The sequence below is a fragment of the Pagrus pagrus genome, assembly GCF_965226575.1.
Source record: "Pagrus pagrus genome assembly, chromosome: 15".
Classification (NCBI taxonomy): Eukaryota; Metazoa; Chordata; class Actinopteri; order Spariformes; family Sparidae; genus Pagrus; species Pagrus pagrus.
The window spans coordinates 28201679-28227936 of NC_140199.1; the positions used below are offsets into that span (position 1 = coordinate 28201679).

General features: G+C 40.5%; 1 protein-coding gene and 2 long non-coding RNA genes across 5 annotated transcripts; 2 read left to right on the forward strand and 1 right to left on the reverse strand.

The window, feature by feature from the left end:
- Nucleotides 1-1369: 1369 nt before the first annotated feature.
- Nucleotides 1370-23019, forward strand: cep68 (centrosomal protein 68). Of its 2 annotated transcripts, none has more exons than XM_084375784.1 (10): nucleotides 1370-1458; nucleotides 7671-7760; nucleotides 7843-8129; nucleotides 9815-10870; nucleotides 16178-16382; nucleotides 16675-16874; nucleotides 17085-17207; nucleotides 21198-21294; nucleotides 21390-21585; nucleotides 21904-23019. In XM_084375784.1, exons 3-9 carry the CDS (start codon nucleotides 7875-7877, stop codon nucleotides 21557-21559), a joined length of 2106 nt encoding a protein of 701 aa, XP_084231910.1. In that variant the 5' UTR covers nucleotides 1370-1458; nucleotides 7671-7760; nucleotides 7843-7874; the 3' UTR covers nucleotides 21560-21585; nucleotides 21904-23019. The 2 variants fall into 2 exon arrangements, with proteins under 2 accessions (XP_084231910.1, XP_084231911.1); XM_084375785.1 differs by having other exon boundaries at nucleotides 16678-16874.
- On the forward strand, nucleotides 10877-13255 carry LOC311270699. Its single transcript, XR_014624283.1, has 2 exons — nucleotides 10877-12807; nucleotides 13078-13255. It is a non-coding gene; the product is annotated as an uncharacterized lncRNA (long non-coding RNA).
- A 726-nt stretch (nucleotides 23020-23745) lies between the features above and the next one.
- LOC311270987 lies at nucleotides 23746-24966 on the reverse strand. Of its 2 annotated transcripts, none has more exons than XR_014624328.1 (3): nucleotides 24870-24966; nucleotides 24311-24366; nucleotides 23746-24084 (listed from the first exon to the last, which is right to left on the reverse strand). It is a non-coding gene; the product is annotated as an uncharacterized lncRNA (long non-coding RNA). The 2 variants fall into 2 exon arrangements; XR_014624329.1 differs by lacking the exon at nucleotides 24870-24966 and adding an exon at nucleotides 24597-24795.
- Between the last annotated feature and the right edge of the window lie 1292 nt (nucleotides 24967-26258).

Sequence of the window (26258 nt, forward strand, 5' to 3'; positions counted from 1 at the left end):
AAAATTTAATGTGAAAAGTGTCACGTTAAAACGTGATCATTTACACCAAGAAAAAAGTCACAATTATATTTTGTTTGGCAACCTTTAGCTTCGATTACGGCAGGCATTCGCCGTGGCATCGTTTTGATAAGCTCATGCTGTCACAATATTTATTTCTGTGCGGAGTTGCAGATTCCGCCTCTCTTCAACGATCATTCAAGATTTTTTTCAGACCACATTTCATCCTCGAAAATGATGGTTCACCACTGTCCTTCCAGGTTTTAATAATGCGTAGGACAGTTATTAAGCCAATTTGAGTAGTTTCAGCGATCTCCTTAGGTGTGTTCTTGGCTTGATGCAGGCCAATAAAACATCTTTTTCGGACAGGACATGTCTTTTGACATGGTTGTAAGAAGCTGCTTACTGCATCAGTTAAGGTTAAATAACTTGTTGCCAACTAAAACATATTAATCACTGCAGTAATTTTCCAATGGAAGCCCTATCTTTCTACATCGCGTTTCCCTTTGATAGTAATCGATGATCAATAAAGATGATGACAACAGCTTTGTTTGACTAAATATGAGCAGAAGGCTCTATTTAACTGGAGATGTAGAACTTAACCAAATTGTGTAAATTAGACATTGTAACAATAAGCCACGTTTTAACGTGAAACTTTTAACATTATAACTCTTCAAATTGTCAGGTTTAAACGTGATACGTTTCACGTTATTTAACATTTTGACGTCACAACGTGATAGTGTTTTTATTTTCTCGTGTGAGCTTTATCACTAAAATTGTATCAATTTTTCATCATCAGAAGTACCAATCACTGTAGAAACAGTGGTAGAATGGATAGTACTAGTAGAAGTTCACTGTAGGCCATACTGTCTTGTCAGTAGTCAGTACTGTATTAAGACATCGCTTCTTATTTTTTCCGCTAGAGGGGAGAAAAGAGCCACATCCGCCTGCTCTTCCTACTTCAAATTTAACTCAGTTGTATGTTATGTTGCCTTCACTTACCGTCAGAAATATTGGAGTTATGAAATTTAACGCCGCAAAGTAAGACAATGAACATCACTGGCACACATTTTTCCATTACTGTTAAACATCTTTTTAACTATCACTGTTTTATTTTTTAAATGTAATCATATCCCCCCACACACTTTAGATGTTACATACGTGCTATAAATAACCACTCTCATTTCTTAAAAAGATGAGTAGGTTAGGTAGTGGCCTGATCATTACAAATTAGCAAACTGACTGAACAATCAGTTCCTGCCTATATGGCATAGGCGGTTTGCCAATTACCAACAAATAGACTTATGCTACATGACTTCTTAGAAGACACAGCCAGAGCAGGATTTGAAGAACAGCACTTGAATGCAGCACGGTGAGAGGAAGGAGGATGCAGCAACAAAGCTGTGAAGAAGACCGCTACAACAACTGGACGCTCCGAGCTGAGGTGCGGCGTTAAATGTGGTAAGTGTCTGTGGTTTGTATTGTTTGCCACTGAGGCAGGGCTGTCACAGCTGCCTGCGTGTGTTAGTCAGGCTGCATTGATAGATTTTCGAGTGAGAATTGACTTCCGCCTAACAAGACCACAGTGGGCGTTGAGGAAAGTGTCAAATCGCCAAATTTAAATAGGGATTTTATGAAGAGGAAGATCAGCTTGGTGGATCATAATGATACCGAATTTACGAGAAGACCCCAAACAAATGGCCAAAGTTGGATTCCATAGGGTATGTAACCTACCTTTATCAATAAACGAGGACACATCCAATTGCAGGATTTAAAACAAAATAGTTTAATGCGTGTTGCACATTTTTTCGTATTAGTGAAATTGCAAAGCCAACAACATCGCTGCTTCTTCAATTCTACGTCGTGTAGCGTCCTGTGGCCGCGGTGTCCAGCTTTAGTCAGTCTTTCTTCCTACAGTGGCTCCTCCCTTTGTGCGGGTCACTTGTGTTTGGTCACTGCTTGTTGCCGTGGGTCCCTCAACAGTCCCACTCGGACCACTGACTCCTGTGTTTGTCATACAGTAGGCCTATATTTAAGTTTGAACAAATGGGCAACACACATGAAATTACTTCTACTGACTGGCGATTGAGCAGCAGCACCTCTATGTTGATGACTGACATTAAGGCACTATGAATGTATTGTTACCCGACACACAAGTGTATACGTCCCACAGACAACTGTGAATTTATACAGCTTTATGGGTGATTGGTCCACACATTTTCCTGTTAGGCAACACAAACTCGCCTAAAATCCTGGGTAAAAGCAAAGAGATGTGAACTTTCAATGTGCTGTTCTTTTCTTGTTGAATACTGGTGGGTAAGTTTGCTTTTGAGAGGATGTGCAAGCTCTTATTACATTGTTCAGTTAAACATACATATAATATGAAGTATTTCTGCATTGAAATATCTTAAACCATCAAGACCTTTGTGGCCTACAGTATTCTGTTGAGTTGTGTATTTGCATTATCCCAAATGTTTCCAACAGTGTTAAAGCTCAGAGAAATCCACAAGTTTGCTCAAGGTAACGGTGTGATTTATTTGGTCCCCTGCGGCTTTGACATAATTTAAACATAACGTGAATAAAACTAAAACATGTCCTTGCCAGTGAACATTTGTACCTGAGTCACATCCAATAGATTTGCATTAGGTGTAAGCTATCTAGCAAATGCACACAACAAGGGTGTGTGTCTGTGTGTTTGAATTCAGGTATACCTCTCAGTGAACTCACCAGAGAATCTGCTTCTCTCTCCTCCTTTCCCCTTCCCCTGTGTAATAAGCTTGGGCAATGTCCCAAATGTTATATCACAAAATTGTCCAGCCCAAATATTGCAATTGACAGTATTATCTTATATTACTACTATACAGGTAGCTATATATTTAATAACATAGTATAAGTATGTTATTTGATCCTGCTTTATTTGTATTTTATACTGTACTTCTTTACTACACTTCTTTACTTCTCCCTTTGCAACACTTTTAAATAACAAAATAATATTATATAACAAGTTCTAAATTAGAAATAAAGTGCAAAAAATGAATGGCATACTTAAAAGACTAGCCTACAATATGAGGTGCAGCCAGTCTGTCACTGGTTCCCTTCTTCTAAACTCCAGAGGGCCAGCCAGGTGAGAAATAACACTGTAATAATTTGAAGTGAAGCAATGGCTTGTTCCATTTTTTCCACCAGAATATTTTTAGCTTTTCTCTGTTTTATGTTATTGAGAATTAAATATTTTTGGGTTTTTCGACTGGTGTTCAGACCACAGTTAGTTGATTACATTTTAAAAGATGATTTATGTACATGGAAAATAAGCGTGAATTGCAGCCCCAAACAGTTCTAAAAGACATATCAATAATTGTCTACATATTGTAGAAGAACTGACTTGTGCTGCAGTTTCTGGAGTCTGTCTATCTTCAAACAGAAAGTGAATGATGTTTGCCAAAGTGTACTATATCCAGGTACTGTATTTTTCTGGACATGCATGAGGATTAAAGTTATAAGTCAAAATATAAATATTAATATGCCATTAATAAAGGTTATTATGCATACTATCGTTAGTCTCTCGACCAGGGAGCTGACCTCATAGTCAGTATAATAACACAGTACAACCCCTTCCTGATAATGTGAGTGGGTCTGTTAACACACATATTAATTCAAGGCAAATAATAAATTGGAATTTATGTAAAGCACTAAACATTATTAATTCAGTATGTAATGTTATGAGTGTTGACAAATAAGCATTACATACGTTGATATCTTTGAATGGGCACAGTGAAATGAAACAGAGAATTAAAAATAACACTCTATTGTCCAAGGGTGGTTCCTTCCTCCCTGGCTGAGGAGACTGTAGAGTGAAATAGCAGACAAGCATGTAGAGTTTCATCCACACAGGCAGCAGCACCCTGGGGTCCAAGGTCCCGAGAGGGCAGTTCACACTTCTTTGTGAACTCTGGGAACTCTTTGATAAACTGTCCTGCCATTTGGAGTTTAGGTCCTTTTGATGTCCTGGAGCCGGTGTCCCGGTTTGTTGAGAACCATTTCATGACTCTCAGGGAGGGGTGCTGAAAGGGTCCTGTCACCTGCAAATTAAAGCAGTATTGACAGTCCTTCATAAGCAAACAAGACTATCAACAAGAAGATTTGCTATTTATGTAAAATTATTGTAGTTATTCTTAATGCCCATTGGGTTGGATTCAGACTTATCTGAGTTGTATAAATAATAAAATTTTAACATTTGTTTATGGTGGAGTGATGAGGATGCATTGAGGGGTCTCACAGCCTGAGACAAGAAGCTGTTCTGTAGTTTGGTGTTACTGCACTAAAACAAAGTTTACTTTGTTTCACCGCTTTGTTTTACAGTTATTAATTTTACATAATCACAAATAGATAAAGTACCTCATCACTATATGTCCTATTAACAGCTGTGTTATAAAAATAGTACTATCTTTCACTTCCTAAACAAATGCACACCTAGGCAGATCAGCATCTTCAGACACAAGGTGGTGATGCTTATACTGCTTTTGTCCACAGGGTCCGCCAAAATTAACACAAAATGAAAGTTCCTTGTAGCTGTTTTAAGCTTAGGGTTTAATATGTCTAATAGTGATGCTGCTGAGTTCACTTCTATTAAGGGACACATACTGCAGCCGGTACTGTGACTGTGCATGTGGGTACTGCTAAACAGGATCAAAGATAAGTAAGTGCGGGTATTAATGAGCGAATGATTTTGCAGTGAATCATATACTGTAAATGCTAGCTGTGAAAGAGCGCTCGAGTTGAACAAAGAAACAAGGTCAGTCAATCTTGGGGTCTTTGTTCTGTTGTAGCCTTGATTGACGTTTCCCTCTTGAGTCTAGTACCACCCTCTCTCGGTCGTCACCATTGGAAACCAGGTACACCATCACAATGGGGGATTGATAATCCCCCATTTGAGAGGTTCAACCACCACCCCAAATCCAAAATAAAAAGACAGGAAAATATATGGGGAACCTGTCAGCTCTATAGAATGTTTTTACCTTTATAAATGGATTTATTATGCATTCAGTAGGTCTGATCCTCAACCTTGACTGGTTGTTGGTGTGCAGACCAAATACAACAACCAATTGTTGAGTCTCATTCCCAGATCATTAAATACTGACACTTAGGGTTACCCCAAGCATCAGTCTTTGAAACCTGGGAATGAGACTCAACAATCAGCTATATTTCTCCAATTCCTACTGTGCCTTTAATAGTGCCTCAACATGCTCTGACAACGCTGCTGTGTCAGCGATCCACTGGACAAACAGTGTTCTTCCTGGTTGGTCCGGTGAGCGCAGACAGGTCTGAACATGCAGTCTTAATGAGTTCAGTCAGGTGAGGAGCGAGCATATCATCCAGACCCAACAGGATGCTTATCAGGCCTGCTGCTTAGTGACCTTACAACAACAGGTAGAGGTATTCCACATTCCACAACTGAAAGTGTTTATGTGCCACTCAAATATGTTTATCTATATTTGCTTATCTGCAACAAGTTTCTACAGGACATATTATTAATATTATATTACTGCTTTAAAACCTGTGGATTTTAAGTCTTAATTAAAGTGCATATTGTAGCTATAATTATATTGTCTGTTTAAAGCTACTCTCAAATTACTGTGCAAGGCAGCTGGATCGGTGAGATCATATGATCACATGATTTTGCAAATTGCCAGGTTTCAAGCTATGTACTTGTGTAAAGGCTGCAATCTGCCGCCTTGTCTATGTGAAATGGAGGTGTAATATTCCTCCTTTGCAAAAAAGCCACTACTGGGGTAGGCGTAAACATGTGACATGACATAAAGCACGAAGTTGGGCGTGAACAGTGACGAGTGATCTGGTTATTGACGATTCTCTCGGCTGTGATGGTTAGCATCTCCTGGATCTCGGCGGCTTTCCAGTTGCTCATCTTGACGTCCGCGGATGAAGTGATGAACTGACTGCTGTGATCAGCTGTTTCCTGCTTTTAAAACTCCCGGCTGTGGGTCGCACAACAGTGCACACGTCATCGACGTCTCCACCCATGTCACGCAATTGCCGGCACATCAATGCCTTGGATTTACATAGCAATGGAGGCGGCAAAAAGTGTACCCTCTGAGGCGGCATATTGGTGGACTAAAACAGACCCCCAATATGCCGCGCTCTGTCTAAATTCACAGACCTAGCCGCAAAAAGGACAGCCAAATTAGCGGCTTGCTGTCCAGTATAAAAACGGCTACTGTTTGATGAACGACCAGCAGCTATAGCCACGGTTTTGGTGAATCAACCAGCAAGAGGATGTCACTGTTAGTTTGAAAATTTCTCGAGAGGTTAGAGTAGCTGCTATAGCTAGTTATATCAGAACTGGATTGTTTATTTAATTAAAAGAAGGGCAAAAAACAGCACTGAAGGATTTTCCTGATAGACATGTTTTTGCTCTTCTCTCAACTGGTTTCAGTACGAGTTTGATCACCCAACTGACTCTACTGGTTTTAGTGCTCTCCTACTGTTAATCTGATTGGTTGAAGTATTTTTTTTCTACGATGCCTGTTCCTAGCAGTTTCTAGCAGCACCTTGCCAAATGGTTCTGTGTAATAAACCATCTGTGTGTCAGTTGAACACACAAAGTTACAACAAATATTTTTGTATTTGCAGTAGATCCAATAATTTGTGTAATGTGAAAGATGTAATTTCACAGAGAATCACAATCAGCTCTGCAGTTCTACAGAGGTCTTTAGTATAGCCTGACTGATATTTATATTTTGAATTTCAAACAATCTTATATATTTTGACTTTTTTTTTCTAGTACACAAGGCCCCACAACTGTCTGCTTATCAGGTACCTTCCTGCTACACCATAGGTGTGGCTATGTACAGTGCCTAGCTATTCTACTACTACTACTACTAATTCTCATATCAGTATATTGACAGGTGAATCGGTCAGGCCAACATATCTGTATAGCTCTGCTCTATAGAGTCTTTTATCTCATAGTTTTGGTTATAAAGCACACCTTCTATAGTCAGAATTTTTTCTCAGGGGTCAGGAGAGCAAAAACAGCTAAAGGAGAGTGAATACTGGACTCATTAGGTGGACACAAACAGATGTCTAAATGAATGCTTAAGAGTTCAAAATTTCATCTCTCGGATCTGGTTTGGGACAATTTGCAGCATAAAATCTCTTCCCCATTTTTTTTTTTTAAATGTTATTTATGAAGAAATCCCTTTCTTTTGATTATTTTCAAATTCAATCAGTCATTTTTCAATCAATTGTTCAGTCAAGTTGCATCCTCACGTTTGAGCAGCTGGAACCACTTAAAATGCACCTTGATAAAGTACTTAAACAGTTAATTTATCACAATTTTGGGCATTTAATTTTCTGCTGATTGATGTATTGTTTCAGCACTAACTGATTTGGGTCTTTTGTTTTAGTTTGGAGGCCAAAACTAATTAATGCAGCTTTAAAGCCTGTATGTGTGGAGTGGAATTTCTTAATTAAAGTGTAATTTATAATGACTCTTATCACAAGTTTGGTTTTAAGATAAATTAAAAGTGAAAATGTTGTGGTTTATGTGTTGCTTCAGGTCAGAAATCTTCAACATGTTCTGTTTCATTTACTTCTGTAAAGTTGTCTGTGAATATGTGAGTCTTTATGTACTCTACTTCTTCCCTATGTGATTACAGCGCTCCTGTGTGCCTCAACTCTGCAGCATGATGTGTATATTGTTGAGAAGACACTGGACAAAGAAGTCACAGCCCCACAGCTTCTTTAAGGTAAAAATATATATATATATCAATGATTATAAGAAGTTGCATTTTTTAAAATGAAAGTTACTAAATTGTTGTATTCCTTTAGTTTACAGGACCTTGCTACATTTCCTTTGTCCAATGGAAGCCAGTGGACGCAGCCAGCAATGGAAGATGCATGTCCCAGAGTTTAAACATCGCAGGAGATCCCAGAGTCCAAAAGACAGTGAGAGAGACAGGACAAGAGACAAAGGAGAGCCACACAAAAGTGTAACTATGGCACCCAACTCCAGGTATCTGACAGACAGACAATATGTTCAGAGAAAGCCTCTGTTCTCTGCAGAACAACATGCATCAATCTTAAAGAAGACATATCCACAGGACAACACAAAGAAGGTGAGGAGAACGGAGAGTGAATGGCTTTTCAGAGTACAGTATTTAGTATTAAGTTGTAATATTTTGAGAAAGAAGTCTGGATAAAGTCATACTTTTATGAGAAAAGTTATATGACAAAGTTGTAAATGTATGAGAAAATATCTCGAGTGATAGTAGAAAAAGTAATTATACTACAAAGAAAAGTTTTTACTGTATATTTAAAGAACAAAATGTTGATGTAATGATTGGATTACATGTGCATATTTTAGCATCTCCTGACTGTCCATGATACTGTTCAGTTAAAAGGACCGGACCGCTCTCGCCTATTTAGTAAAATTTCTCTTAAAATTGAAAACGTACATCTCTCAGAATTTGATAAATTGATATGAGACAAGACTTTGTCTGATAATGATTTTTTTATGAGCAAAGATACATCTTCTGAAACATTTTTCTTAAAATGTTTTGACTTTGTTCTTGTTTTTTTCTTTCTTTTCAATTCACAGTATCTCAAATATTGTTATTACTTAACAGTTACCCAAAAATGAAAATTCAGCCATTATTAACCAACCCAATGCCAGTGGAAAGCCATGTGAAGTTTTGTAGTGCACAAAACCTTCCTGGAACTTCACAGCAAAACAGCATTGCAGCATTCCCCTAAACAATGGAAGTAATTAGGGACTCCAAACGGTTCCATACAGCTCTTCTAGTATAACCCAAGTCTCTGAAAGCCCTGAGATTCTAAATTGAAAAGGTGTTATTTACACCATCGATGCTAGGTCAAGCTTGTGCTCCCACTTCAAACAGTGTGCGCCCCTACGCTTATAGCTTTGCTGCTACAGTAAAGATTTCAGCTTCAAAAGGGTGTAGATAACATCTTTTCATTGCTGTGTGGAGCCATTTTGGGGTTTTTTTCTCTACTAAATGATGACATGGTGTGTACAAGTGGATTAACACTGGAATACGTTTTCATACCATTACTGTGGAACTTTGCCCTGTTGTCCAACAATGACAATCCGCCTGTAGATCACATAAGCCTACTAGATCACACAGGCATTTCAACACGGATTGTGCCATAAATTGCACTTGCAAGTGCAAAGTTTTGCGTCAGAATACAATTTGCTCTTGCTTTACAGCTGATTGCAACTGTCCATCAGGACTTTGATTGGTTAAACCACTGTCGTTCAGGCACAAGCATATAGCTTGAAGCCTGGCAAGATAGATTTGTTTGATCACATTTCACAAATTGAGCTGCCTCGCAAGATGACAAGAAGGAAGATCAGTGTGAAAAGTCTTTGGTAATTAGACCCCATTATGACACCCTTATGAATGTGTTTCAACTCTCTGAGGAGGTTTCACTCTGGCTGTGTGTGGCTATCAGGTTTGGTGTTTGTGAACTGGCATATCATCAAACGGAAATATGTGCAATTAGCACCAGACCAGTGAGAACCATTTAACTTGGCAGCACAGTTCAGGTACATTTCATCCTTTGCTAGTGCTTTAAGATTTATACTGTTTCTTTTTGTCTAATTTGTGCAGGTTTAGCAGCTACAATCCTCTTGTGAATTCTATCTGTTATACTTTGAATTGCAAAAGATGTACAACCGTTAGTACTGTACGTCTAAATGCCAGAAAGCCTTTTCTTTAACAGACAGATGAAGTCAGCCAGTATCCTTTTTTTTTAAGTCTGTCAGTTTTGTGCCTTGTAGGAGAACCAATTGGGTGTTAGCAGAAGAGAAGAACATCAGCAACACACTGACATGGACTTTTTGACCAGAGCAAGAGCAGAGCTGACCCCAGAGAGTTTCAGCCTCTCTCACAGTGACATCTGCTTTCCCTCAGCCTCTCGAGAGGACCTCGACTCACCCCTCGCTGTCTCAAAGCTTAGGACCAGGTTGTGCCATGAAGAACCTACTTTTGGATCACCTTTCCCTCAAACCAGCAGATCAGCTCAACAGAACCTCTCAAACTCCGTCCAGGAGGTTCAGAGATTAAACTCTCCTCTGGGACAGCCACTGTCGTCTACTGTTCTGTATCCTACCTACAGCCATCGCTCAGGGTACTACAGGCCAGGCCACTCTCAACTCAGGCACGGGGGGAGGGAGGGAGAAAATGGGGGAGAGACCAAACCTTTCTCTTCTAGAGGACAATCAAAAGGACACCCAATGACTCCCTACCAGGCGAACTACTGGGCCTGTGCCATCCATAAAGCTTTGTCTCCATCTCCAGACTTGCACTCTGCTGGCTGGGACCCAAACAGGGAGTACCAGGCCATGCTGGATTACACCTACCCCCTGAGAGCAGGACAAGTGGCCACTAAGTGGGACAGCTCCGAACTACAGGCAGACTCTCTCCTCCAAACAGATCAAAACATGCAGGACTCAGGGATTGAACTGACCCACTTTTGTAGCTCTACCAGCCTGTCAGGGTTGGGCTTTACTGGGAGCAGCACAGTGCATTCCAGAGAGAGAAGCATTGTTAGTGCAGGTCATATGTCATCGGATGGTCTGCCCTCCAGTGCCTCGACAGACCCTGTGGTTTTGTCTATGGACAATCTGGACACCAGTAAGAACCGAGGTGGACTGAATCAGTACAAAATTGATGGTCACCATTATCAACAGCATGCACTGTCCTCTACCACCTCTGCTGCTTTTATCCACTCCACCAGTCTTCTTCCACAGTCCAGGTGTGTGTGTGGGGAGGTGGACGAGGAGTTCCATCCTCTTCCAGAGAAGCTTGAGGAGCTGCAGTTGCTATCCAGACAGGTCAGTGTTGAAGACACTCAGGGACTTAGCATGTTGAAACCCATTCACGACAAATGAATCATACATTGCATTGTTTTTCTCTTTTTCCAAAGAGTATGTTTTTAGATTGCATTCATTTTGGACACTTAAAGACTGGTTAAAGCTGGGGTTGGTAATTATGTTCAGAAGCATTTTTTATTATATTTGTAGAAAATCTCTTAACATCCAGACAGCAATCGAGATATAAAATGCTTTGGAAAAAAAGGGAAGAAAATCCATGGTCTGTGACAGCGACAGGGCTGTAATAACTTCATCCAATCAATTTTAGCGGCGAAGATATTGTATGGACAGCCTACCTGTCTATCAATCTGTCCTCACCTGCCCACCCTGCACTGACTCCCCCCATCACTCATTGCGCGTGACCGAATTCTACGCACCGCACTGCTGGAGCTGTGGCAGAGTTAGCTCATTGTTTACGGACAAGAATGGCAGAGAAAGTACAGACACACTTTTCATTAGCAGCTGTACCTACAGCAGCTAGCACTGCCAAACAGAGCAAGGAAAGACAGACAGAACTGGAGAAGGCTACAAACAAAAAGAAGTTGGATAGCTCAAGAGGTGAAACGAGAGTCAACATTGGAGTGGCTGTTGAATGATGGAGACAACTGATGGAGTCGAAGGCCTGAACACAGATGCCATGGTAGCTGTGTCTCTGCTGGACAGGTAATGAGCTGGTTTGTTTTGGATGGGAAAATGTATTATTTCTCTGTTTTATTACTCAGCTAGCTAGCTATGAGACTACTGCCGTATGAAACATATTTACATGTAACGTTACTGTTAACAAGCAGGCCAACATTTACACGTACTGTGGATCTAATCCATGAAGCAGTGTTCACACATGACCTGCTACCCTGGGCTGTCTGGACATTAGCCAGGTGAGCTGTATGTGAGAGGTGGACTAATTCTTGTGTGAAAGATGAAGTCCATTGTTTGGAGATCATGGGAAGATTGCATATATCTGTGATAGGGCCCGACCGATATGGATTTTTTGGGGCCGATGCCGATACCGATTTTTAGGGGGGAAAAAATCCGATAACCGATTAATCGGCCAATTTTTTTTTTTTTTATTATAAAGTTTTTAAATTTTATTAATTTAAGTAATATATCTACATATTTACTTATTTTTTTGAACAAATGGCTGCTTTTGAGCCTTTCAGACACTTCTACAAAGAATTAAAGGCAGAAAAATAATTTCAAATCCTTTTTATTGCTGAGTCAAGCAGCATATTAACACGACAACCATCCAACATTAGGCCTACAACAAGGCACCATTAGCTACTGCTCTTCACGCCGACAGGAAGACCGACTGATCATCTCAGTAATATACCACGGATTTATCTCGAATCAAACTCGGACCAGAAAAGCGTTTTCAACTACTCGTGTAGTAACTCTCCTCCGTGCGTCCCTGCCGCTGCCTGCTCCAGATCAGTCACTCTGCTGTGTTATGAGGTGGTTAGTGGATAGTGGATGGAGTTTGTCATGAGGTCGGTGCGCCCTCTACAGGATAAATAGCCTAATGTCGGGGATCTTTTCAAATGGTGGAACATTTTCACAGTAAAACCAAGTCTTATTCCCTGCATTTTATTTCTGAAAATATCGGCGACAATCGGCAAGTTTTGGCCGATTACCGATTAGTCTCAAACGGGCTATAATTGGCCGATTTAATCGGCTCGCCGATAAATCGGTCAGGCCCTAATCTGTGAATATAGTTTTCACTGTAATTGATAGCAGATGTCATTATTATTATTTTATGTGACGTTCATTCATATGAACTGGACATTTTACAAATGTTCTGATGTAGCCTATTTCTGTCTTCTATTGCTATGAGAGGGACGTCAGTTCACAGCAGAACCATGCCCTGCTGTTTCCACTATTTCTGCTGAGTCTCTCTCTGACAGGTGAGTGTAACTTGATGCTGGTAGCAACATGGATCAAACCACTGTTATTCATGTAGTATGTATTTTTGATGGATGCATTTCATACATGCATGTTTCCTTCTCTCATATCAAGTTGGTTGCTATATGCATGAATGTGCTGATATCAGGAATATTTGTCACTGCATAAAATGCATTCAAAGTTGTGGTGTTATAATAAATTGAAAGTAATTTAAAGGTCTGTGAAAAGCTGTATTTATTGTCAGATAAGTAATTGTGCTATTCTTTTTACAGGACAGTCACTGCCAAAACAGTAGAGGATTGCAACAGCACCGACATCAACAGCCTGACCTGTTGGCAAACAGTGATCTGTATTTATAATTAGCCAAGAAACCTCTGGATGTCCTTCCTGTATATAGTTGTTTATGCTAATTGTACTGTATATTGTCTAATTGATAAAAGGTACACTGTTTTTGTAGTGTTATTTATTTACATGTGTTCCAAAAAATTCAATAAACAAGAGTCTTACCTAATTCAGTTGTTATTATTAGTGCATCACGTAAAGTGAAAGAACTGTAATGGTTGGTTGTTTATGCTGGAAGTGTAAAGAAAAGGCATTTATCATTTTCAAGACTTTATTCAAACAAGTTAGAGATAATGCAAAACAAGGAGTAAATACAAAATGAGAAATAAATAGGTGTCAGGCAGAGTTCAGCACTTGTGTGATTGCTCCAAACGTAGTCCTCAAATTCTGGCCTGTAAATCAACAGATGAATGACATGATAAGATATTTTTATGGAACTGAGCTTGACTGTCCTCCGCATACTGTGAACATACACACTTTCAATGGTGAATTAATACATTCCTGGACAAAACTGTACATATATCCTAGTTTATATTACCTTTTTTTTTTTTTCATTTTATCTATTCATGCTTTGACTTGAAGTACCAGCCCTTTATCTTTCTTAACATGTTTCTACTTACTGTGTTTACTGTTATGCACCAAAACACAAATTCAAATTGTGAAAAACTACTTGGCAAAAAATATGATTCTGATTAGGGCGCTTGTGTGTCCAAGTTACATGCCTGGTCAATATACTGTACTAACACAAGTAGTTGTAGGTGGTGTTATCAGAAAAAAAGCACAAATAATGTTCTACTTTAGATGCTGACCTGTTCATGTGCAATCCTTTGAGCTTGAAGATCTTCTACTTGACGTATGAACATCTGCTCCTTGACTGTCGCCCTTCCATGTCCACGGCCTGTACCTCAACTTCCTCTCACACTGCTGCCTGCCCTCCTGTCATCCTCTCTGACCTGATGATGTGCTTCGCTCTGGCGTGTCTTCGTCATCAGAGTCAACGATTCTCTCATCGTGGAAACTAACATACAAGACATCGTATCATCATGAGTCCAATACAATATTCACGTTTGTCTGTGAATCAGTGAGGGAAACAGAAGAAAAAACCTGTAGCAGGTCCACCACCAATCTTGTTGTTTTAGCTTTGCCATATCTAACGTTACACAGCCAGCTGCTGCTAGCTAACCAGCAATAAGTTACAACATCAAAATACACTTTCAAAAACTTTTCTGAATGCTAACAAAGCTAGCTTGACAGCTATGAGTACTAGCAATGGTTATGTTGGTTGTTTAGGTTCAATATGATAATATTAGGTGTTTATTTACAGGTGATTGAGACATGAGGTAGCTACATGTAGTTAGATGTGATGAAAGCGATGCTCCGACACACTCTCCTCTCCACCGCTCGTGAGGACTCGGACTCTGTCGGTGGTATTCGGCAGTCGTTCATGGTTTGGGGAGATTGGATTTGGAGATAGACCTGAGTGTAGGGGGCAGGATTTACTGGCTGAATACTTTCAAAATCTAGCCTGGGCTTAATGGTTTTTCCATCTCACCAACCCCAGCTTTAAAGTAGATGTTTCCTCACAGTAAAATATCAATTTCCTTCACTTACATCATTGTGTGATACTGCAGTCGTCTATGAGAAGGGACTATTATCCAAAATCTCCTTGATGGTGCATTCAGTGGCCCCCTTAACATCCTTGAATGTTCAGCCTCCAATCACACTGATGAGCACTAATGTCAAATGATCAAAGCAAAAAGACAATGTCGCAAAACATAAAAAATGGAAACCAGAGGTTGATACACGTGTCTCTGAAAAATGGAGTGGTACTTCTCTTTGGTCAGGGTTGACAACAGTAGCCCCATTCACACTGCCCTTTGAGTGCAGGGATCCTGCGCCATTTCTCCACTTCCTCCTGTGTGGGAAAAATTCAGATGCGTGTCGATCTGATGGTTTTCACTGTCTGATAACAACACAGATCCATCATTCAACAAAATAAAGAGAAATGTCCCCAAAGCAACGTTTACAGGACCAAACAACAGTTACGTAGTAACTGGTAGTGTCTTTGGCAACTTATATGAGTTATATGTGGAAAAGCCTCTGTCCTCCTGTATATCCTCCTGTCTGTCCTACCGACTCTTTCAACATTTCTGCCCGAAAAACAGCATATGCCCCCGGCAAAAAACCTTAACTCACCAAGTGTTTGTCTACTTCACTATTGTGTTGTTGTAGGTAATGTCTTGAAAAAAATCACTGCGACGGTCAGCCCTCCTGACCGAGACTTCAGTGAACTTTCCCCCAGAAAACAGCATCCCTCCCCACAAGTGAGAGAGTCAGACAGCGTCCTGTTACTGATGGAGATTATGTAATTATGTCATTTAGAATGAAAAACGTAACTTTGCCAGGATGCATGATGGGTCAGGATCTCAATCACAACATATTATAACAGCATCATATGATTTTAAACAGTCAGCGGTACATGTTTAGATTAACAGGAGGACACCAGGGGAAACATGTTGAAAAAAACACACAGACGTCAACATCATGACGTGTACTGTCACGCCTCTTATGGATCCTCAGGGCCGGCATGCTGTATGAATTGACACACTGGTGCGTCTTTACACCGGAGCTGCTTGGTTCTGTGGGAACAAACAAAAGTGGAGAATTGGCGAGCCTTCACTGCAGAAATAATGCAGCATAATCTCCTTACATACACCCTACTGTCATAAATCTCTAACTCGGATTCATCAGTAATTGGACTTTTTCAGTCATCCACTGTAAATTCTGGTATTTCTTAGCCCAACTCAAATGTTTGGCCTTGTTTTCTCTGGTTTACAAACTGCTACTGGTCCTCGGAGACCACCACAAGGCACACTTCTTTTGACAGTGCTTTTGTCTCGTGTTCTTCATTTAGCAAATTCTGCATCCGTCATGAAGTTGCTTTTCTAGCAGAAAAGACTCTGAAACCTACTGTAAATGTTAGACGGTGGTGTTTGGCTGTCTTAGCAAGTATTTGGTCCCTGTGTGCAGATGAGGGAGGTGACAGCCCAGCTGAGCCAGACTGTCACAGCCAGTTTGGGGTCTCTGGGGCCAGTCACCACCTCCATCATCCACTCCTCCATCACCCTGCCTGAGAAACAGGAAGCTGGAGTCAAAGAGTCAGAGGGCAACAGTCAAGACACACGTGAAGGAAAAGATAAGATTGGCAGAGAGGAGATGAGTGCTGCTCAGACAGGTATTTACAGTTAAATTATTTGATGAATGTTCATATTTTGGGCTAATACGCTCTTAACGGGTCAGTTCAGCAAAATTACAACAGTTCATAAAATCTCACTTCCTCTCAAGTGGTACATTATCTCTGCATAGGCAGTTTTTGTTTTCATTTGTCCAAGTAAAGAGAGTAAAGAGATCCGTCTCTGAGATTTCTGCCCTCAGCCAAACACAGTGGAGGTAATTTGAGTTCAGTCTGTGGTTACTGAAAAAAATGACATCTCAAAAATGCCAAAAATTTCTCTCCTGTCCATCAGCAGCTGATCACAGGGACTCTGAGGCAGTGAGGAGGACCTCTCGAGCCTGGCTGGAGCCTGTTGTAGAGGGACTAAATCGGCCCAGTCTTAGGGAGCTGGAGGCTTTGGTGGAGCAGCTGTGTGGCCTCGCCATGCCCTGCAGCCAAAGGAGCAACCAGGAGAACCAGGAGCAAAGTGACTCCTTAATGCAACACATCCAGGTAGAGACACCATCTGATCTGACATCTGTCTGTAGTATGTCAAAGTGTAATCTTACTCAGACTGACAGTATGATACAGTGGAACATACTGCCTTCATAGTAACATTCAGTGTTTTGCCTGGATTTGAAATCTAAAAATCTGCAGGGTGTAATTTTTGATGCATACGTGACTGTCAAATTTTAAAAGCACCTATGAATGTGTATGTTCCAGGTGTTCTGTTCACACCTGGAGCAGCTCATCCAGTGGCTCTATACAGTATCAGAGAAGATGGAGCTGCTGGCTGCGCCCACTGTGGACATAGACAGCGTGAAGTCGTCCCTGGCTGAATATCAGGTGAGGCCCTGTATTACTACAGGATAGATGCAGACACACAATGTTCTGTACCTGCTATACTGTGTCAGGACAATGTGGACAAATTTGTGATTGTGAAAATTTCACTGGTGGGTTTGCTGAAAGAAACTGAGTCCTTTAAAGGTATAGTTGGTAATGTTGGAGAGCTAGCAAGATTTGAAAGTGGCACCTGTCTAAGCTCCACCCCCTTCTCCCCCTCCCGTCAGTGCTCCGTCCAAAGCCCCGCCCCCACAAACTTGAACGCGTATCAGACAGCCCGTCAGCAGTGCAGAGGAGAGCCGTTAGCATTGGGCTAATACAAGCTACAAAAGTAGCTAAGTTGGCTAACGTTACATATTTCATGAAAATAACAAATCCCCCCCGAAGCAAAACAAATAATTACCTGTCCAACAGAAAGACAGCAACCTCTGCATCACTTCTGGAAGTGCTACTTTTGGCTGCATTTCCTCTGCCATTGTTCTCTCTTGCTAACTGTGCCATCTCTTCTTCTTCGGTTGTTTTATGGCGGTTGGCAAACAACTTTTAGGTGTGCATTACTGCCACCTTCTGACCTGGAGTGTGTATCTCCTGGGGGGGGACAGAGGGGGGTGCAGGCAGGACGAGACATGAAGGCATCTGATTGGTTCTTTCAACTTGGACCGAGAGGGAGGGATTGGTCAGAGTTTTTACAGGCCTGCAGCTGCCACAGAGGTCTGATTTATTTCGTTCCTTTTTCTGAACACATTATGTATGTACTACTCTCAGGGTGGAAAGACCATTTCACCCAGTATAACAAACAGTGTTTCTGAACAGGATTACCAACTATACCTTTAACGCACTTGGTCACACTTGCGTCTATAACATAGACTGCAAGCCATCTGATATCTGGATGAACCTGACAATGGTCATTTTGACTCTGCGTGCCTCAACAAGGTTCATGCACCAGGTGGATAAATGAAGTAAAAAAACAAAACAACAGCTTTCTTTTTGTGCGATATGAAGATAAAAAATAAGAAGACGACAAAAAAATAAATAAATAAATATTCATCCAAATATTAGCCCCCCCTTGTCTGAATTTCATTCAGTCTGGATAAGTCTTCGGACTTATTTGTATTCCTCTTTGCTGGCGACAGTAGCGGCTGGAGGCATTATGTTTTCGGGTGATCTGTCCCATTCTTGTGAACGTGATATCTCTGGAACACCATGAGGGAATTTCTTCATATTTCTCACAAATGTCACTTGGACTCATAAACTCACAAAACATGTTTTTGGCCATAACTCAAAAGTGTATTTGCTAATTATCACAAAGTTTTACACAGATGTCTAAAAGGATAAAGTGATGATGACAATGAAGTGATGACATTTTATCATGTATATCCAAGAGGTCAAAGATAAACTTCACTATGACTGCATAGTGACTATGACTAGTTTTTGGCTATTATTCAACACCATAAATTAGGATGTGAGCAAATTTCACATTTGGTCTAATAATGAATAAGTGACACAACTTCTGGTATCTTAAATTCTAAATTTTGACACTAAATGTTCATATTTACTCTAGTGCTGTCAAGAGATTAAAAAAAATGAGATTAATTAATTAGGATCTGTAATTAATTGATCTAATTAATCTCCTTATTAATCTCACCTAAAAATTGCTGAGAAAAGCCCTCAAGTTGAGGTATTTCCATTTAAATTCATTACATTATTGTTTATCTGTTAACCCCTCGTCTTCCACTATGTTTATCGGCCTGCAGTTCATCGCTATCCACTTGGCAAGAACATTCGTCAGCCTGTCGGTCGCAGACTTGCTCATATGCAGGGAAGAGCTTTGCTATGGCTCGCTAAATTGTTAACGTTTTCGCTGCTAACGTTAGCTGTGGCTGCACTTGCGACTGGGTGCTTTGCGTTGATGTGGTAGGCTAAACTTGAGCTGCTTCGGTGGTAAGCAAACTCCTTCTTACCAAGAAGGCTTATCACTCTACATTTACCAACTGTAAGGCCCTATAAAATCCGTTTTATTTTTTCCCAAATTCTGTTTTTTCTGTTTTAATTTTTGGGAAACCCGTTTTTTTTACCTTTTACTCTTATTTTACAACCAAAAATAGTGTGTTTTAATGTAAATGACTAAAATGTACACAAATTAAATAGAAATTAACTTAAATTTATTGAGGTGACAAACAACACATTTCCTCAATACTGTACAGTACAGTATATTAAAGTCCATCAAAAACAAGCAGCAAGTAATGAAACTTTTGTTGACTTGTCCTAAAACAACCACCAAACATTTTAAACTTCTTCAAAAGTAACTTAAACAAGTTATTTAAGCTGTAGGACTAGTTAGTCCATGTGAGCTACTCTCCAAGTTTCCCACCTATCAGAAGCCATTTTTAGATAGAAAAGGCGGCACATTTGCTCCAAGGTAAGGGCGGCAATCTGCCACCTTGTCTTTCTAAACGGGAATCATAATATTCTTCCTTTTCCAAAAGCAGCCACTTGGGTAGGCTTAAACATGTGACGTGACGTGAAGCACGAAGTTGGGCAGTGAACAGTGACAACGAATTTGTCTTCAAAATAAGAGCTTTACATTGCACCCCATTGGATTTTAGAACTGGGTTCTTAGCGAGGGGCTTTTAATTTGAAAGTAGCGACCGTTTGTACACAACAAGATGACAGCAGCTACTAGCTGTTTAGTTGTGTCCGCTAGCTAGACAGAGCCGTGGGCGGCCGCTTCACCATGCTTACATTGTTTTGAAGGGGAGGGGCCATGGATGTATATTATTGTTATATTATAGATCCATGGGAGGGGCTCAGTCTGTGGAGGGGGCTTGTTGTGCCACACAAATTTGCTTCCCTCCAGCCAGTTTTCCCCACACATATGTTCCTCTTCCACACGAAAACAGCATTTCAGTGAAATTATGTCAAATTCCGCGATATTCCGCGTTAAAAGTTAGATTCCGTTTTAATCGGCCAATTCCGCGATTAACTATAGGTGATATGATGGAAGTGAACAATGAATATCAGGTGAGAGGCATTACTTTTGGAGTAAAACATTGTTCATTGACAGTTTCACTGATTGGGTTATTATATTAATGTCTACAAAGTGTTCTGTAAAATGTCACGCAGAGGCCCATTTAAAACATTTATGTTTTATCACACTTTTTATTTACATTGCAGCATTACTTCCCTGTTAATGATTTTTTCATTTGATTCAGAATTCCGAAGTCAGTCTATTTCAGTATGAGCTCCACATTTAAGAATGATTATTGAGATGTTACCATGGTGGTGGTTTACAGGTACATGTGGATGCGCAGGGCCATAAATAACCATGCCTAAGGCGTAATGATGGAGTTTCAGCTGCTGTTGAATCACTGATGAAACATGGTTGGTTAAACTGCATTGTGCTTCTTATTTTCTCTTCTTTCAGGTACACACAGTTTTAGTAGTGAACTTACAAAGAGTTTCATACATCTGATAGTGTTGTTTTTGTTTTTGAACTGAGTGGCAGCTAAACACTTAGAGTCACACGTTTAGACATAGGCTCAGAGCATCAATACTGATGATGAAGCACTAAAAAGGCTATAAAACAGAGACTAGCAGTAAATCCTCTGTAGGAGCTGTAATCAGAGAATGTCAGTTTTGCTCGATCAAGAAGCGAAATGATTCATTGATTAGACTGAATCATCAGAATGAATAAACTTGCAATGGATTAATCAATGAATTGATCTGTACCTCACTAAAGTCATTGTACTGGTTGTAAAATAACTCAGCAGGAAAACAGTGCATGTTGTGAACTAGTGAGTAAAAAGGAATGTGCATTGGCCAAGAGTCTCTTTCTGTGTGTGTTGGGTCAAGTATCGTGTTCATTGTAGTTTGAAAGAATCCTGTTTTCTCAGCAAACCAACTTTATTACAAAAATGTACAAGTTTTATGACCTTACTAACTTGGTGCACATTGTGTGAAGCTAACAGAATAATGTGCAGGTCTTGTTGTCAGAGTTTTCAGAGAGAAGTGAGCAGCCATCAGTTCCTGACCACCTCTGTTCTGCACACCGGACAGCATCTCCTCAGCTGCATCAACACCACATCTCCATGTCAGTCTCTTACTTTCTTTATGAAATGAAAACGTCTACATTCATCTCATTGCCTCACCACAAAATCTTTTTGCTTTCTCCCTTCCCTTCTCCAGTTTTAAGAGACACCCTGCTGTTGATCGAGAGGCAGACTGGAGCTCTGGAGACCCACACGGAGCACTTTTTCTCCTCCATCCTGTCTGCCATGGACACCCTGACTCAGCCCAGTCCAGGCCAGCAGAGCAGAGAGGAAGACCCCAGCCCTGTGGGGGTCCAGCATCACTGAGCAGTTGACAGTGCAGCCAAGTAATGGTAAAATAGTATTGTCCTTGAGGCTAACATTACTAGCTAGCATACTACTGTTGACAGAAACTTAAAATCTCACCTCCAGTTCTTGCTGAAGCATAGAAAACCTTTGTTGGACTCGTCTCTCCACTCATTCAGACATGGAGTTTTTTTACGTTTATAAAATATGTCCTCAACTACTCCAGTTGTTTCGTGAGAATGCTGCAACACTGTTTTGCTATGAAGATGCAGAAATGTTTTGTGGACTACGAAACTTCACCCGTTTACAGGCACATTGTGCATTTTTGTATTTCTTTTATTTACACGTCTCTTCTTCCTTTACAGTTGTGGACACAGTGTACCACCTGAACCTGAAATGAAGTTACAGAGTCCACAGAGCAGCAGCAGGAACTCTGATTCATCAGCTGGAGTTTCTCACAGGAATCAATCATTGTTTAACTCTTTCTAACCAGCTGGTTTAACAAAGTAACCACATGTGTACAGGACATGTGGTCACTTACTACATGTACAACATAACACAAGCTCCTTTAAAACATACTTTGATCTGTTCTCACTGATGGCAGTGTTGTGTGCTCTAATATTCACATGTAAGTTAGTCAGTTCTAGTCACGAAGTCAGTTCACCCAAATCACAAAAAACATTTCTCTCTTCCCTCCAGATACTTTTGGGTTTATTTGTCCAGCTTTGGAGATATCTGTCTCTGAGCCTTCTGCCCCCAGTACAGTACAATAGAAGTAAATGGAAATTAGAATGTGGTGCTCACAATATTAAACCGCTCCACCATAATATCTCTTTCCAGAATCAGTCACTGATTTCACTTTAATCTGCAACCTGGACAATACAACGTCAGCATTAATGGGCCATATCCTGATACACCACTTATACATATCTTGATATTAGGAGAGCTCCTCAAAAGCACTTCTATTCATAAATGCTAGGACTGGGTGACAAAATGAAATATCATCATTTTGACCAAATACCTTAATATTGTTGCCGGTAGGGATGAATATTACTACTTTTGCAAAAGATTAACACTATGAAGTTTTTGATGAATAATCATCAGTAATGTGGCTCTAATCACTAAGTGGGTAAAGAATTAGAGTAAGTAGAACAGTCTGGTATGTTTAGAAGATTATGTAACTTTATTGCAATCCAGCCTGTAACATCAGGGAAAAAAAGCACTTATGCCATATCACCACATAACAATATCCAACTGAAGACCATATATAGTCATTGTGATAACAATATAATAATGATATATTGCTGAGCACTAATTCAAACTACTTTCTTCCTAAAATAGCCCATACTGTAGTCTCTGGAGAAAGAATTGGACACATAGACATAGACAAGGCTGGACAAATCCACTTGAGCTTTTTGTCATTTGGAAACCATAATGTAATTCATTCAATGTCATTGAATAAATCATATTGTTTAAAATCATACCTCTTGTCTGTGTGTCATATTGTCTGCTGTTTTGAATGCACATTTAGAGGAAACTAGAGAGGTGGCTTCATTGACAAGTCAGGTCTGACTACTTAATTATTTCAAATACCTTGGCATATACTCCATGCTGGATAAGTGGTGATCACAGCTGGATCAGCGGTCACTCGGCTTTAACAGCCAAATTCCTCAGACGTCAGAGGAATTTATGCCAAAAATGCCATTATCAATATATATTTACATTATAACTCAGAACTAAAATTTATGGAGAGATTTAAATAATCAATAAAGTTAAACTCATGTGCCGTGTGTGTTATTGCGCAGAGCTCTGTTAACTGAGACGCACGTGTATCGTTTCTTATAGTGCAGGTAATGTGTTGTTTTCCTCATTAATGACAGGTATTATTTCACCCACCAGAAGCCCATCTGATATTAATCACAAGGTTTAGTTTCATGACCTGCACTGCCCAATCCACAGATTTCCCACGGGGTCCATGAATAAACCTGTGATCCGCCCATCATCACTGTGAAAAAAATCGAACGTGTGTCTGAGGTTTAAAGTGTAATCAGTTCAAAGTTGGGAGAAGAGACTTTTTCTTATTCCTTGGTAAGGACTTTGACAAAGGATTACTTGAAATGTACACAATAAAAGTACTTCATATTATTCATGCAAGTAGTATAGGAAGTACTTAGTTCAGCAGTATATGAATCTTGGACTACTTATGGAAAATAAGTTTTTTATTCCACATCAAAGTTGGGCGAAAATACTTATTCTTGTTCCTTGGTAAGGATTTTGACAAAGGATTACTCGAAAAGTACACAGTAAAAGTACTTTGTGCGACAGTCAAACAACAATCATGTAAGGCATCTAAATTACAGAAAAAGAAGGACGTGCTGTGAGGTTCATGGCTGACTCCATCAGAGAAGCAGCAGAGTAGATTATTCACCATTCGACAGCTAGGGCTGGCTCAATTCGTGGCAGTGGCAGCTAGTAGTGGCACTTCCTGCCTTTCACTCCAGATGCCGGTGTCTGAGGCAGTCACTGCCCTGCCTCAGCAACTGCTGCTGTTATGGGCATTTAGAAAAAAATGTTTGAGCTTATGTAGCGGCGTTGTACTCTCTCTCTCTTTGCCGTTTATTGTTTATAAAGTGCTCCTGGCAGAAGAATTGACAGTATAGTCAGTTTCGGTTTCCTCACACACACACACACATACATACATGTCAGGACGACAGCAAGGTCCGACTGCTCAATTAGTTTAAAAATGAACACAAAATAACATACAAAGCGTACCTGGCAGAAGAACTGACAGTACAGTCAGTTTGTTTCTCTCACACACACATACACGTCTGAAAAATGTAAAATGAAAAGAAAGTGCAGGTTAGCTAACAATGTGTAGCACTAGCCATTTTATAAACAAAAATAAAAGAAAACACCGTCAACTTTTTTTATGAAAAACAACGTGCTCATCCATTCGGGAGCTATATGTTTAAAAAAATACAACTTAAACCACCCCTTAGTATTAAAATCAAAGTAATTAGTATGAGACAATGGCGGAGCTCATTATTCATGCACCTACCAGGACGACAGCAAGGTCCGACTGCTGCTACCCCCCAGAATGCACGACCATAATCCACCTGGGTGCTGCATTTAATTACTATAGGACAATTAAGTCTCAGTGTTGTGTGATGAGTTTTGTTTTATGGCAAGTGGAATCACTAACTCCGTTACACTTAGATATCAAATCCTCCATTGTAAATCCAGGCGGGGCGAGAGGGGGAAAAACTATCCCTGCACGTTGACTCGCTCGTAACCATGGATTCTAGATTGTTGCTAGCGCGCTGTCACTTACGCTGCAGCTGCGGAGTAGCACCAGTGCCTCTTCACTGCCGTTGTAAGATCGCTGAGCACACGAAACAGGTTATACACATATATTATATCCACCTTATTTCTAGCCCCCATGATGCCTTGCGTGAATTATGGGCGCGACTTCCGGTGGGAACCGGAAGGTGCACCCATAATCGTTTCTACAGCAACGACCCCAGGAATAAGGTGGATACATCAGCTGGGAAGTCATAGGCTGTGTCCAAATTCAGGGGCTGCAGCCCACGAAGTGCGCATTTGAAGGCCAATTACGTCACAACACTGCGCGAAGGCTGTCCAAATTCAGAGGCTCCTTCAAACGCAGCCCACAAATGCAGCCTAGCCTTCCCTCTTTTCGGAGGACGCACTGCAACTATCCTTCGCGGCCTGCCATATCCCAAGATCCTTTGCGCACCGCTGCTCAGTCCCGAAACAGAAGAGGAAGCAAGAGAAAATGGCGACATCAAGTGGCGCAGACATTACATTTAAATTTAAGTAATGGGGTTATACTCGGTTTAATTTGAACATCCAACGCCAGATATGTTAAACTTCAAAACCTCCAAATTTCAACTTTCAGTTAAAATATGTGACGCTGGTGATGCTATGGTAAATATAGTTGTTATTCATTAATGGGTTAATGTTTATTTTGTAATGTTGATGATTCAATTTAGATTTGACACATTTTGTTGTTAATTTTTATACACACACAAATAAATGTACACGTTTTATAGATTTGAACCAAAACAGACTTTAATGCATCTCTTCATTCACAATCGTGACGTAAGGGTAAGGGGCGGGAACATCTGGTGAGGCAACCAGTAAATACTCCGAAGGCTAGACCGTCCCATTTACCAACGGTAGACGCGACCTTCAAAGACCTGTCCGAAGGACCCGGCCCTCGTGGACCGCGAAGGCTAGGCCATTGAAGGCTGCAGCTGTGTCCAAATTCAGGGGCTGCAGCCCACGAAGTGCGCATTTGAAGGCCAATTACGTCACAACACTGCGCGAAGGCTGTCCAAATTCAGAGGCTCCTCCAAACGCAGCCCACAAATGCAGCCTAGCCTTCCCTCTTTTTGGAGGACGCACCGCTACTATCCTTCGCGGCCTGCTATATCCCAAGATCCTTTGCGCACCGCTGCTCAGTCCCGAAACAGAGGAGGAAGCAAGAGAAAATGGCAAAATCAAGTGGCGCAGACATGACATTCAAATGGGTTTATACTCGGTTTTTAGTCATTTGAACATCCAACGCCAGATATGTTAAACTTCAAAACCTCCAAATTTCAACTTTCAGTTAAAATACGTGACGCTGGTGATGCTATGGTAAATATAGTTGTTATTCACTAATGGGTTAATGTTTATTTTGTAATGTTGATGATTC

What these genes read in the sequence shown, in the direction of transcription:
- cep68 (XM_084375784.1), top strand. Translation starts at nt 7,875, where the DNA reads ATGGAAGCCAGTGGACGCAGCCAGCAATGGAAGATGCATGTCCCAGAG. An exon ending in CCTTAATGCAACACATCCAG is followed by an intron (nt 16,875 to 17,084) that starts GTAGAGACACCA and finishes TGTATGTTCCAG; the next exon opens with GTGTTCTGTTCACACCTGGA. An exon ending in CATCAACACCACATCTCCAT is followed by an intron (nt 21,295 to 21,389) that starts GTCAGTCTCTTA and finishes TCCCTTCTCCAG; the next exon opens with TTTTAAGAGACACCCTGCTG.